This window comes from Melozone crissalis, unplaced genomic scaffold (genome assembly GCF_028551555.1).
Source record: "Melozone crissalis strain CALT ecotype California unplaced genomic scaffold, PUWL_Pcris_2 ptg000004l_1, whole genome shotgun sequence".
NCBI lineage: Eukaryota > Metazoa > Chordata > Aves > Passeriformes > Passerellidae > Melozone > Melozone crissalis.
The window spans coordinates 1,249,712-1,265,045 of NW_026535782.1; the positions used below are offsets into that span (position 1 = coordinate 1,249,712).

The 15,334-nt window shown below is 38.7% G+C and overlaps 1 protein-coding gene across 2 annotated transcripts in view; it reads left to right on the forward strand.

The window, feature by feature from the left end:
• Positions 1 to 15,334, forward strand: part of SEMA3A (semaphorin 3A) — a 165,817-nt gene that overhangs the window by 54,234 nt on the left and 96,249 nt on the right. For both annotated transcript variants that reach the window (XM_054271284.1, XM_054271294.1), the window contains one exon: positions 13,442 to 13,561. In XM_054271284.1, the coding sequence (XP_054127259.1) occupies positions 13,442 to 13,561 (120 nt within the window). The remainder of the gene's footprint in view (positions 1 to 13,441; positions 13,562 to 15,334) is intronic.

Consider the following 15,334-nt stretch of genomic DNA (forward strand, 5'->3'; position numbering starts at 1 on the left):
CTGTGAATATTTCTCATGGTTCCTGGCCAGACCTTGGTAATGATCAAAGAAGACAAAGTCTCTACAGAGTAATTCTCAGCTTTTATATTAAACTTACAGAACAGTCATGCTGCTAGTAATATTCGTCACTGGTGAGCCTCAATATTTCATTTAAAAATATGATAGTCACCTACAAATACACATGGCAATCTCTGCATTAAATGTGGGATAAATAACAGGTAACTAACAGAAAAAGAAAAAAGAAGTGGCTACAATTCTATTTTGACAATCTTGGGATATCATAAACCAGCAAAGCAGAGTTTGGTGGTTTACAAAAGTTATCAGAAACACTAGTTAGTTTTGCAGGTAGGCATAGAGCAAGGATAAGTTCCTGGCTGGAAACCTCATTTAGTCCTTAAACTGTTAATTTGTCATTGCTTTGAAAGTTTTGGCTGCTTTGGCTGTTTAGTCAATAAATCTCTGCATTACATTTGCACTGTAGCAGTAGTTCACAAATTACACAATTAATCAGAGTAATTCCTATTAAAGGGTACAGTAGGTTTCTATTACCTGAAAGCTTAAAAAATGTGTTTCTGAAGGGCACCTCAGGATGTTACTTTCAAGTGCAATTTGACTATCCAATTTATATAGCCACTTTTAAAGATTCCAGGTCAAATTAAATTGTTGAAACCGTCCCTTCTGGCCTTGACATGCATAACTGTATAAAATTTCAGCAGGTGCTTTAACAAAGTCACATAGGACAAGCTGCACAATGGCAGACACGCACCTTGCACACTGTGAGGTATCAGCTTCTCCCTGGATGTTTCAGGTGAGAAATGCACATTGATGTACAAACAGGTACGAAGAGTGCCAGGAGCTTTTCCTTGGTACCAGCAAGTTTCTACATCTGCTCTGTCACATGAACACAGAGTAACTCCATCCAGGTCCAGAAAGAGTTACACTGCTGTGTGCACAGCTGAAGTGTACCAGCACATTTGCATGTGGGTAAGCACCGACTGGATTATAATAATAAAAGGAGATAGGCATCTACCTGGGCTGTGTAATTGGAATTAAATTTTACCTAGTTATTATCTCTCACCTGATTCCAACTGTGCTTAACTTTTTTATACTTAATAGTTCTCTTGACAGCAATTTGGAATCACTTTAGATCAGAATCCTATTTCCAGTGACAGAGCAGTCAGGCTCTTTACGCATATTTTATGACATAGCCATATTCTGTGCATGCTTCTTTGCATTAAAGTGTAGCTAGCACTTATTATTCAATTTATTGTTCATGCAAATACAATCACATGGCTGTAATTTAATGCACCATCTCATTTGTTACAGTAATATTTAAAGCCAAAATGTTCATATGTGATCTTATTTTATGGTTTCTTTAAAGTTTTCCATCCCCTTCCTAAAATATAGGAAGATCAATCCTCTGATTGATCTTTGGGTTTATGGATCCATCAGTGTGCAATGATTTAATTTGGAAAGAAAAAAAAACAAAAGAACCCAGAAAGTAAAAAGTGACTCAACAAGTGTCCCTCAGCCATATCTGGTGATATTTTGGAAAAAACATAGTTGGCTATAATTGAACACGAGTCCCTTCAACTCATTTTATTACTGTTGTTGCCTTAGGGAAAATAGAAGAACATAAAGGCAGAAAGTAAAAGTAATTCTTTTCATCTGTTATTATAAACAAAGATCTGAAGAGGGAGTCTGAAAATTAAATATACAATGCTGGCTGGATCTAGAAAGCATGTTTCTAAATTCATCTGACAGGCACAGTTTTTCCAGTCAGATTACCTCTGGCCCTTTGGGTGTGCCAAAGAGAAGTTCATTCCTTTTAGTCAGGGTTCTTCCTTTGGAGGACATCTACAGCCAAATTTCCAGCTTTTCTCCCACCAACCTTCATTGCCATCCCTTTTTCCTCTCTGGCTTCCTGTCTCCAGCACAGCAGGAAAATTCTTTACCAAAGCCTAAAGACCCAGGATGCCCTTCCAGCCTGGGGAACAGAGAAAGGTGAATGTCCCCTGGGAAGAGGGGGAAAATGAGTAAAAATCCAAAACAACAGGTCTCAAATGAGTTTGGGGACAGAATTTATTCTCAGTACAACCTACTACAAGAAGAAAAGTGAGTTTTGTGACACGTGTAAGATAAATAGTGCTGGATCATATTGCTTCTTACTCTCAACCCAGTTAGCATGCTGGGTTTTTCAGCTTGAGGGCTGCTCATCCCTTCTTCTTGGTTCTCTAATGTGGACACAATTTCCTACCAAATAGTTCCTTGCCATTTGGGAGATGAGAGAGTGAGACGTTTGTAAGCAGTGCGCAGCTGTAATACTGCTGCTTTGGAAAACTGCTGTGCATAGACTACAGATAAAAGAGAAACATGGGGGGGGGAAACCCCTCAAAACCTACAACCACTTTACCCAGAGGTGAACTGGGTTGGTGAAAAAGGAGTTAAGGACATTGGAATCTTTCTGAGTCCTGTGGAGCTCTCAAAGAGACCTGTACCCCCCAGGAACTTCTGGTTGTGCCAGCTCCAGTTCTTGGATGGACCCCCAGCACACAGCAGCATAAAGCCTCGCTTATGGCTTATTTCAGAGGCTGATCCTGCAGCTTGTGTTCATTAGGCATTTGCATATATTTCTTTCTATGAACTGACCAAGGAAAATCAGTTACTGTAAGGTAATAACTTGCGTCCTTGTACAGAGGAAGAATTAGGTTGGCAGTTGTTCATATTTTCATATTTTACCCATTTATGTATCATGGGAGGTCATTTAAGTCTTTCAGTATGGGGAAAAAATCGATATAGATCAAGGAGAAAGCTAATTTTCCAATTTTGGGTTCATTTTTCTGTTATAGGTGTGACTATAGAAATTTGCTTCTGAAGGAAATTTAATATTCGGCAGATTTAATTCAGTCTTGAAGAAATGTTTTCTTTGTTGCTTTTGAAATAGAGTTAGAAGAGGGAAAGTAAAGGAGAAATGAAGGAAAAAATCTTCCCAAAGTTATGGGGTTTAATTTTCTATCAGTATGTGTTCCTCATGAGCCCTCATTTGGCCTTGGCAAAGTCTGAGAATTATTTATGGCTGAGTTTCCAGCTATTGCTATTTCAAAATGTTGCTGGATAATTCCATGTTATGATTTACTGCACCCCAAGATGGACAGAGTAGATTTACTCTTCATACATTTCTTTCCAGAAAAACACATTAACTGGATGACTGGTAGAAATTATAGATATGTTCTGTCCCTATTTTTTTTCAGGGCTTCAGTCTGAAGCTCATGAAGTTAAAGAAAAGCCTTTTCTTTGGTGCCAGTCACTATTTTTTCTTAAATTTGCTTCATGTCTATTTTCTTTTTGATTATCTATTGTTTCAATAAAAGTTAATTTTAAAATTAAGGACAGGTTTGCTCTGAAAAAACACATATCGCAGTTCCTCTATACTGAAGATGTGGTCACTATAGTACCATTAATTTAGGCCACAACTAATTTTTTTCTATAGTTCTCTTGCTTACATATATCAAAAATAGGTCTACTAAATTTCTCCCTGCTGCACACAAGTTAAAGTATTGTCTTTTTTTCTTTTGTAGTAACTCAGAGAAGTAAAGGGAAAGTTCTTAAAATAACCTAGAAAATAATATGCTATTTTTTCTTCTTTTTTTTTTTGTTTTTTTGTTTGTTTATTCTTCTTCTGACTGAATGGTGGAATCTCTGTTGTTTTAAATAATCAAATCATCTCTTATTCCTTTAGGTAATTCCCTTTGGTTTAACATTTTCCAAAAACTTTAGGTTACTATACATGCATCATAAATATATATATAGACAGAAAAAAAATCCAACCAACAAAAAGATAACAAAATACCCACCAAAAACATTCAACATATTCACATTTCACTTGGGTGCCAAGTTTTTACTGAGTGGGAATTTTAAGCTTCTGTCACTCAGGGTTTCTCTGGTTCAGCATCACTCTGTGGTGTCAAAGCAGTTTAATATCCCCACAGAAATTTCCAGCTTCCCTCAGTGAGACATGTGTAACCTCCTGGAGTAGCTTACACAGAGTATTTATTTACAGTCACACACAGCTGCCCCTTGCAGATGCCACAGCCTTTCACTGCATTTCAACACTTCATGGCTTTACCTTCACTTTCAACACACAGGTTTGGAGTGTGCTTATCTGAGGTGGCTGTGAGTGGAAGTCATTAGAGGATATATCTATACTCTGCTGAAAAAAAAAAGAAAAATGAAAATACAAGCTGACTAATCTGGAGCCTCAGTACCCTACGTGCCTGTAACAGGCTTGGCAACCTGTGTGTCTGAAATACTCCACCCAATTAGCAGGTGTTGATCCAATTCGGAAAGGAGGGGTGTAATCTGATTTCTGCAGGAGACAGGTGATTACTCCACCCAGATGGAAGAGATAGATGAGAGAGACTCCTTAGATCTAGGCTGTGGTTGCAACTTAAATTGCTGCTGGGCTTGCTGAGACTGCCTGAGCTGAAACCCAACATTAATGTTCATTTCTTTGCTAATAAAGCTGTGCTCACATTGTGGGGCAAGTTTACTCTATAGAACAAAAGATATTTTTAAAAGTTATGGTCAGAAAAGAACTGGCTTCTGCTTGACCTCAAAGCTTCCCAATATTTTGATTTATTTCTAAAATACTCTTCTGTTTCTTAAATAAATTTATTTTGTTCTGTAGGAAGTTCATACTGCTGAAAAATACAATGATTCAAAATAAGGGAAGCTTGCTAGAACTTATGGAAAGGTTTCATGTACAACAGTCATTCTGTGCCTGCAAAACCCAAAACCCCACTTATTTGCTGGACTACATCCACAGAAGACTTTGGTTTGTCTTGTTAACTGTGCATTAACCAGATGTAAAAAATATGACATAGTCATTAAATCAGGTATTTTGTGCTGAAGCCTTTTCTTGGCATCCCACTAGCTGTTCGCAGGTCAGGAACATTTATTATATGCATCTTCTGAACAAAAATTTCAGGGCTTGATCCATGCCTTGTAGTTTGAACATACTGAATGCAGAAAAAGTTGTAAAAGTTTTACTTCCAAAGATCACTGGGTCAAATGGTTAGTGCTAATGACAAAGGTTTAGAGGTCTGATGTGTCAAGGGAGGCATCTACAAAGCATGGCTTCTAATGACTGTTTTTAATGGCTCCTGGATTAAGATTGTTTTCAGGATGGACCCTTGGGAATATCCCACCTAGCTCAGCCACCTCCATGCTTGGCTTTGCTGGTAAACCCTGGGCCAAATTTCCAAATACCATTGGTGACCCAGATTTCCAGGTGGGTAGGCAGAGAGGCAGGGAGACATTTTGTGTTTGCCCTCACTACCACAAAGGCAGAACCAGAGAAGCTTTCCGTCTGCTGTGCAAGTGTGCTGACAGTACAACTGTTTGCTAATATGGCTTGCAGTTTTGTGGCTTGAAAGGAATCAGGATATATCTGCCTTAATATTTTTATTTTTTTTTTTTTGGCTGGCTTTTTTTAATCATCTGCTTTCTTCGCTTCTCTTTTCTTGCCTTGTTGCTTTAATGGTTTAAATTCATGCAGACATCCTGCAACTTGAGTAAATTATACACTTTAAATATTCTCAAGAACTCTTGTCACATCAAAAAAATCAGACAGATAACAGGCATAGCTTACTTGGAAAGATAACTGGGAGCACAGTATATATCTGTACGCAGTATACATCTGAACTATGCAACCAAAAATGTCTTATCGGCCCTCATCAGTCTGATGTTTCTCAGGGCATATCTTGTCAGCCAGAGGAAAATTTAGGTATGAAACTAATCAATGGTTCCTGTGCAATGCTGGCAGTGGTTGCCATGCCTAAGAGTAGAGTCATTTATGATATCTTCAGAGTCGTCAGATCCCCCAAATCACAATACCATATAAAGTCCTGTAGATCACAGCCCTGAACAAGGGCCACTGAATCCAGGGATCTGTCAGCTTTGAAAAATTAGGTACAATCTTAGTTTGTATTGGATTTGTGGGTGTGTGTGTGATGAAATGGACACTGCTTGTAAGGCTTTATAAAATGGGGGATGTAACCAGGGAGAAGTAAGTTAATAGAGAGCCCTTTCTGTAACACAGACCCAACACTTCAACTGCTCAACTTGCTTCACTCAGCACTGCAGACCACCTTTTTCAGAGGGTAGGACTATAAAACATTGATCCTGCTAATTGCCAGGAGCAATAATGACAAAAAGGGGACGTAGATGATGGTATTGATCCCAGCTGCAAGGGGTACACAGTCACAAATCACAGTTTGCAAACGTTTTCATGCCAGCCATCCTCCCCCACTCTAAAACCATGCACCTGCATGTACAGGTTCAGCTGGAGGGTTATCTCATGGAGTGCAGGTGCCAGGCAGGATTTCCCCACCCATCAGGGCCTGCACACAGCTCCCAGCACTTGGGGACTTTCCTGTTCCTGCCAGCATTACCACAAGAGCTGTGCAGCACTGTTGCCAACCAGCTTACTCCAATAAAATAAAATTTTAAAAGACCATTTCCTTTTAACAGGACTCCAATAATTTGCTTTGTTCACTGCTTATTCTGAGTCTGTTTGAGCCAACTGTGCACTTGGACCAGTATTTTTCCAAATGTTACTGTAATAAAAAGAGGGACACAGCAATCAATTTAAAATAATGGTCCTGCATTTTAGAAAATCTTGCACCCGAACAAGAGGAGCTGTGAAAGCACACATGAGGCAGAGTGAAGAGGCCTTCTCATCCATATTTACTGACGTGTTGAAGTCTTTCCTGGGTCTAGCTGAGAATCCATCATCTGTGTACATGGCAATCACACGTATATTTATTGCACTAACACTTCAGAAATATTTTCCTTGAAACAATGCTACTCCATGCTGGAAAAGATATCTGCCAGTACTGACTGAAGTGATGGCAGTCAGCAGTAGCCCACCAGCAAAAGAGAGAAGTAAAAAAGCTCCCTGATAAGTCCAGAACATCTTTCAGCAGTGTGATAAATTTGAATGACAGCAGTAATATTGGGGATTACTTATTCTCCATGGATATCCCTGACCTCATCACTTGAAAATGCAACTAATGGGACAGAAGAAGGAAGAAAAAAGTAAACATAATAATTAACCTCATGCATGGGACTTTGTATGAAAGCTGTCCATCCATTTTGATTTAAGACAAAACATGTATTTATTTTGCTTGTCCAGCTGTTAGATGATAGTTCTAAATCCTCTTGTCCATCCAGTTCAGACAAAATCTTGTAATATTTTAATCACTTGGCTATGTGGGAAGGCTGATATAAAGGAAGAATGTATTACTGGGTCTGATGCTTATCTGGATTAAATCAGCAGAAAACTGTTGAAGCTAATGATACTGTAAAGGATCATTTAGCCTACTACTTATTGCCCTGCATAATCTGGCCATTTGCATTTGCTGCAATATCTGAGAAGCAGTATGGACATTGCTATTAGTTTTAAAAAAATGAAACCACTTTCCTAAAATAAGGAGAAAAATCTGGATATTAGTTAGTCACAGGGACTTATCTTTCAACTTAAAAAGATGTCATTAAAAACTCTTTGCTGCATTAGTAATCCAGATCGAAGGACGTAACTTCCAGGCTTCTGGAGGAGAGATAATTACTGGAAACTCATAAAACCCACCTAAATTCTGTTTTAATTTTCATACGCAGAGCAGATGTTTTGACAGATGGATGGACTTTATTTTTGTAACTGTCCGGGAAAAGTCTGCATAACACAGCCTAATCAGTGTTACATATCTTTACTGTTTGTTTTTCAGTCTTTCTGCATTTGGCTCTTATTCTTTTGGTTGCAGACATTTTCTTTGTAATTTATTTTTTCAGGCTAATCTCTCTCTGCATAAGCCCTTCTATCAACTCGATATATAAATATCAGAAAACTCTTAAAAAATAAATCTGCATGTTTGGTTTGTAAGTCAGATACATTGATCTTCATATAGTGGGTGCCTTTCTGGAAAACCTAATTAACACTTTATCTCCTCCTCAAGACAGGCCCTCTGCCCTTATAGCTGCTATAGAATTTGGAATTAAAATTTTGAGTTCCCATACCTGTCCAGGCACACTGGACCTCTTTGACTTTAATTCACACTCTGAATGTATTTGAGAATCTAATAATTTCTTAACTTGTTTTACAAGTAAGACTTTAGCACAGGAGAATTTGCAGCTGAGTTAGTGCTGTGGCTGCATTACCATAGTATGATGCAGATTCTTTTAGCCACTTTAATTTCAATAAATCATCAGCGTGGGACTGAGGATCTGAATCCCACAACTTCCACAGTCTAGTCTAGAGGAAGTGTAAAAAGGTTTTTGGTACCTGAATTCAATCCTTTTTCTCATTCAGGAATGCCCAGTGGATTTTTGGGGCATGCTCTCTCAGGTGGCCAAGGGTACCTTTAACTCCCAGATGTGAGGTAGAATGGCTCCAGTTGGATACCCTGGTGCATTTATGCACCAAACTAGCCCCAGGAAACCTGTGGGAGCTGCTTGGGCTTTGGTGAAGGTTATGGTCCACATTCCTTCAAACAAAGAAACAAACTGGATTGTGCCTGAGGTTTGTGGTGCCTGCTTCAGCTACTGCACATCACCATTTCTTTGGCCATCCATTGTAGGCTGTTGGCCATCATGCCATCACAACTGTTTGCAGACACAGATCCAGCAAATCCAGTCATATACATGAAAAAGTAGTTATTAAAGAATTTCTCTGTGTCAGAAAAGAGAGGAAGACCTTTCCGGCTGTGCTAGGAGGTCTCAGATGTGATTTAGGGATTTAGTTTCTTGGATTTTGAGATAGCAGCACTTCTGTACAAGGCCAAAGGCAGAACCTACAGCTCTTATGGAAACCTTAGAGCATTTGTTGAAACATAAATGAAGATTAATCCTCTCCAGGGGTAGGCAGATAAATGAATGGGTATTTTTGAGGACTGCAGTAACTCCCACATGATGTACCTAATTTTCCCTTTGAATATCTACTTCAAACATTCTATGCCATATGCAAGCACTCATGCTTTCTGCTATATTTATGTATATATAAACTCAACCTTTAGGGCATAAACCAGTGTTTAGCTTCATATAGACAAGAAAGGTTCCCTAGTATTAAGCTACTGACTATAATGAACAAGATTATTAGAAGCAAGAATTTATAATGAGTCACTGTGATGATCCCAGTGCTCCTCTTCTTTAACATTTATTTTCATAACTCATCCAAGTAATACTTTCCTGCCTAAAGAGAACTTATCAAACCTTGCATTAATTTGTATCCACATTATTAGGCTAAAAGTATTTAAACTCCTACAACACCCTGCTCTTGGGTTTGAAAAAAAAACTTATTTCCACATGGAAAAGAATATTTAAAATCTGCTTTTCTTTCTTCATCTGTTTTACTTGACAAAGAACAATATCCAAAGGGTATAGATATGTCCAGAATATATTCCCTTTGAACAACATCCCTTTCTTGGGGAAAATAAAAATGGATACAGAAGCAGTGGGTGGCTGGATTCACACATGGCACAGTGTTGAACTTCCCTGAGAATTTTTTCCTCTCAGCTTCTGCCTCTGGGTTACCTCCTCTTCCTCTGGTGGATGCTTTCTGCTGTCTGCTGTATTTTGTATTTTGTATTTTCTCCTGCCTGCTGTATTTTGTGAGACACTGCCTGCCTTTCGTCGCCTTTGTCTCCCTCGCAGTGCCTTGGACTCTGCAGTCCTGCAGTGCAATGCCTGTCCTGCTGGCACAGACCTCCCCTCCATCAATCCAGAGCTATCCTGGGGGTCTGGCAGGGGGAGGCACTGGTGCCAAGCGGGGCAAGCCCAGCTGGAGACACCCAAGGCATCCCAGGCTCCTGCCAAGGGGCCTGGGGAGCTGCTTTGTGCTGGGGCTGACGCAGCCACCAGTGTGGGGACCAGCAGAGCTGCCTGCCAGGCTTCACAAGCAGTGGGGCCTGAATGCCGCTGAATTTGTCCTGAGAGAGCAGGAATGGGGAAACAGAATGGGAATGGGAATGGGAGTCAGTCACCCAAGTCTCACATGGAGGCAGACCCAAACTGCATTCAGTGCACACGCACTTTCCCTGATCCCCTCTTTGTCATACCCATGTGCTGAGATTTAGAGTCTCTGCAAGTCATCCAAAGCTGTTAAAGTTGGTTTATTACAGGTTTGTGGGAAGCTTTTTTTGTCCCAGAGTCACATAAACCAGGAAAACCCAATATTCACCAAAGCAAACTCTTGCTAAGTTCAGAATATCAAAGGAGCAGATATGACATTTCCACACATAATGGTGTACCTGTGCAGCTGTGCTTGAGCACAGTTGGACAAAGGAAGGCGCCTGAGATGGAAATCAATGTGCCTCTTGCTATTGTTCCAGGGAGAATAGCACCGTCTCCCAGGCAGGGCAGAAACTTCACTTTGAACTTCCTGAGTTGACAAGGGCTTAAATCAGAGCTGTAACTTTACTTTGATGTCATTTATTGTAGTTAAATACCCCTCTTTATTTATTTTTTTACTACCATGTAAAATATATAAAGAAACCTAATCTGGTAGAGAGGTGTATGAGAATTTACTGAATAGACCTTAATGGTTCCTTTATGCAGCTATAAAACAGAGGGGAGCTACAAGAGCAGTCTGAGCTGGACTAGGAACTTTAAATTTTATATGAATTTATTCATCATAGTCAAAGGTTTATTGCTGTAGGTATTTACCTTCCCCATTGTTTAACTGGATTGTGTATTTCTCAGACACCTAAGGTAGAAAACACCCTGTACAAGGAATTAGGAGAGCTTGAAAAGAAGGATGAATAAGCTAAATCTGCTTTTGGAAATGCATTGTAAATTTGAAGTCACTTGACTGATATTTACTCATTTACACTACTATCAATCCTGAATATTGGATGCTCAAACATGGCTGTGATAGGGTTAGTCCACCTTCTCCCACAGGCTGATCTGGAATAATTCAGTGAAGGTGGTGATAGAACTTTTCTCAATTTCATCTGCAGCAATCAAAGAAGACTGCTGCCCCTAATCCAAGTAGGGTTTTTCCATCCCACCTTTACAGCATTAGCCATCTAATACCTTCTTGCTGTGTGTTACAGATAAGCTCAATGGCCTCAGTGAGGATGGTGTTAACAGCACCAAGGCGGTGTGTTCAGTCCCCCTGTGGGCCATTCACTGAGGAGCTGGACCTGATGATCCCTGTGGGTCCCTTCCAACTCAGAATATTCTGTGGTTATGTGATTCTGAGTGCATATACACTCACAGGTGCGGTGTTGCTGTAAATCAGAGTAATTCCTCTGAAATCAGCACAATTTATTCACACTGGCTCTAGGTCCAGCCCATCTACTCCCAGCATTTTGTCTGTGGCCACCAGCCTCTAACACTTCATGTTCTTCAAGTAGGTAATTTTAACAGCTTTAGTAAAGGGTAGTGGTGGACCATAAAGACATTTTAAAAATCATGATACATTAAACCTAATGAGGCAAAGCACTGTCCTAGAGAAACAGTGTTGGGTTTATATCAGGCCAGATAAAACTCTTAAGTGAGAAATTTCTGATTTATTTAATAATGCACACACATCATTGCTCAGTTTTAAATTATATGGAGTCAAAGTCAGATGCTCCATCTGAAACACAGAATGCCAGAAGTCAAGACAGGATCTATTTCAATTTTGTTAATGTTACATGAATTTGGGGTATTTGCCCATTTTAGGTATTGAATTTTTAATATACTTTCATGGGTTTTCCTTATTTCTTTTACTTAAAACAGCAAAGAATAACCTCATTAATAAAAGTATAGAAACATTTTTTTATGATTTATGCCCAGTATTCGCTTAGCACTCTGCCATATGACAGTGGAAAGCAGTCTGTGGATAAACATAAATATAATAAATGTATGCTCATGCTTATACTTGTGTGTGGGAAGAATAAGAATGGTCCAGAAATTCTGTGTGTTTTCATTAAGAAAGGTCAGAATGGAAAGAATTAAGAGTAACATCGATCTCTATTTCTTCCAATTTCCTGTTGGATTACCTTAACTATCTCTATGTTTTCTCTTCCATCTCTGTTGAAAAGATAACAGCAGTAAGGCAGGGCTGCAGTAAGATCCTGGATGCTTTTCCCTGGGTGCTCTTTTTAATACATGGCCATTATCTGTTATGCAAATATACAATAAAATTGTAAGAGCCATGTCATTCCAGCACAGGCCTTTGTGTGAGGCAGGGAATCAGTGTTTCATCTGTGTAAGTTCATTGCTTCTCCCTGTGCAGGCCTAGGGCATGCCTCAAACTGCACATGCATTTTCCTGGCAGAGCCTTTATTTTGTGTTTGGGAGTATCTGGTTTAATCAGCCAGTGAGTTACAGAGAGGGAGGATGCCAGACAAGGAGATTTCTGTGGGTGCAGTAGCTCAGGTGATATTTCCATGGGCTCTTGTCTACTTGGAAAGGTATAGAATTGAGCAGTGTATCAAAAATCATCAAATACACAGAGAAAAATATTTCTTATCTTCAACACAGACTTTACTGGAAATACTTAATTTCGTTGTTCTCATTTTCCTTCTGTATGAAGTCCATTTTTTTCAGTTGTGTCAGCAGACCGACTTGAAGGCATTGACATATTTCTTTTCTATATCTGTCCAGATTGAAATAAAAATATTAAACAAATGGGAAAATTTGTCATCTTGACTATCCATTTTAATAACATTAGGCATTAATAATGACAGTTTTGTTAACAGGTAACAGATAATGTTTGTACTAGGGACTGTTAGTGTTGCTATTAAGCTCTTATTTGCTGAGAACTAAAATAACTCATGATGGATAATTTACTTAGGAATAAAGTATAAAGTCCAGGTCTTGCAAAGCTTGTATTCTAGGGGTTGTAAATGATTGTATGGAAGTTTAACTTATGGATTCATATGTGTAAGACTGGCCCTTAGATACAGGCAGTAGGGGTAAGGCAGCATTCATATGATTGTTAAAAATGCTATATCAATGACTTGGTTTTCATCAGCTCCTTCCATCTGGCCCATTTTTCTTCTAATTGTTACTTAATTGAATACAAGCAAACAGTTGGTCCATTTTTCTTCATTATTTCATTCTGACACATTTCTATAAATGGGTTTTGTCTTGAAAACACAGCAATAGCATAAATTACAAAGATGAAGCATGTCTGAAACAAAAACTAAGATTTTTTTTCTGTAATCTTTTCTTCGGGGTTGGATGCTTTATTAAATAGCAACCAAAGATATTTAAATGAGAAATTAAATCAGGCTATTTATTAAATGCTTAGCAGTAAACAATCTTATGAACAGCATGAAACGATCACACTTTACAAATCTGTTCATTCAGCCGTATTTATCTCTAACACAGAAGAGCTTCCGTTAGTCAGAATCACTGAATTAACTCTATGAATATTTTTTTCTCCTTTTCTTTGCAGAGAGAATGTGCTAATTTCATCAAGGTGCTCAAGACTTACAACCAAACCCACCTGTATGCTTGTGGAACTGGGGCTTTTCATCCAGTCTGCACCTATATTGAAGTTGGAAGCCATCCTGAGGTAAACTATTATAAAACAATATTTTTCTTTTTGCTCTTTTTAATCTTTGTTGGTGTTTAGCCATGATCTCTTCCTGCCAAAATGCATTCCCACTAGTTTCTGTGGCTTGGGAAGCAGATCTGGTAAGACCTGCTCCTGAATCAGGTGCTGACGTGCTGATTGATAAATCACAGCAGTATCTCTCACTTTTCTGCCCTGCACAGCATCTCGTCCCCTAGGGGCTTAAGTAAGTATAAGTAAGCCCATCCTACCTGGCCCATGAAGTTAAAAAGCACTCGATTTTTGTAATTGAGACAAATACCAGATATAAGAGGGGTAGTTCAGCCACTGTGTTTATTCTGGGCCCAACACTGGTTTTAGTTTTCTCCCAGTCAGTGCAGTCTGACACCACCTCAGCTTTCTCCCAGCTGAGAATTAAAATAGTGTCACACCTTCATAAATCCCCCTTCTCAGGTTTGTCCTAACACACTGGCAGTTTTTCATATGTCACCTAGGTTTGGTTTCCTTAGTTTTTCGTGAAAAATAAATCAGTGTCTTTTCGCCCATTTCTTTAATCTCTTGCTGATTTTTGCTTAGTATTGCAGAATTCTTGCAGTAGCTCTTGTACCATTTTCTCAGTGATCATCATAAATAGATAAGTGGGATCTTCCCTGGTAAAAAGCAGATTCACTCAAAGGAAGCCATGAGACTAGACTGGTTTTCATGGCTGAAGATTTGACTGGAATGTCTCTGTGCTGCCCTTCAATACTTTTTCTCTCTAGCTCAGCCTCTCTTTTATTTTTCTGTTGATTATGTAATATAAATTAGTCTCCTTTACTGTGTTTCTGTCTGGCTTACATGAGTATTGCTCAATGGACTGTTTCAGTTTAGCAGTCAGACTCCTGATGTGCTTTCAGCATTTATGGATGTGTTTTACCAGTGAATCCATAATTGTGTTACTTGTAGCTTCTGTGATCTTCAAAAAAACAGCTCTTTCAAGTTACCTTATGCCTTTGCAATTCAGGTTTGCAGATTTCCTTGGAAATAAAGACATCATTGTTGAATGAATGATGACTATTTCTTCTCACAGAAAAATTAACAGAGCCTTTGAGTGTTGACTTCATAGTCTGGGAACTATTTTTCCCTATGAAAATGTCTTTTGATATTTGAAACATAAATCTTTAAAATGTCCTAAGAACAAGGTTTTGAAGGGATAAGGGAGCTGCAGAGCAGAAAGGGTTTTGTTCATATTCTTTAATGCTTTATTACAATGCATTCTTGGCAATTAGTAATTGTCTCTTGACCACACACAGTATGTCATTGCTTACTGCATTAAACAGATTCTCTGCTTCCTGAGATCCATTTGGGAATTGGTAGACATATTAATTAACTCTAGTTCCGTAAGATGTGTGTCAATCAATCCTTGGCTATCTGCCAGGGGAATCTATCTGCACAGAGATAGCTCCTATGAGGTCATTTACTTCTACATTTGGCTGCTTTATTGCTGTACCATAAAACTAACACACACTTTATCAAGGATTTATAGAAAGGATGATCAGAGATGAGAGGCCAGATCTAACCTTGGTTTAACATTCTGGGTTTTTAAAGTCTTGAATCAGTGATGTGTTTGGCCCTGGAGTGAAAGAGGAGTCTTGTTTTAGCTTCTTTTTAGCAGTCCCTAATTACAAACAAAATGTAATTTTTTTTGAGGGGGGGTTATTTTTTTCTTTTAAATTTTTGTTTTTTTTTTTTTTTTTTTTTTCATTTATGCATTAAGTTTGTAAGTCTCCTTTA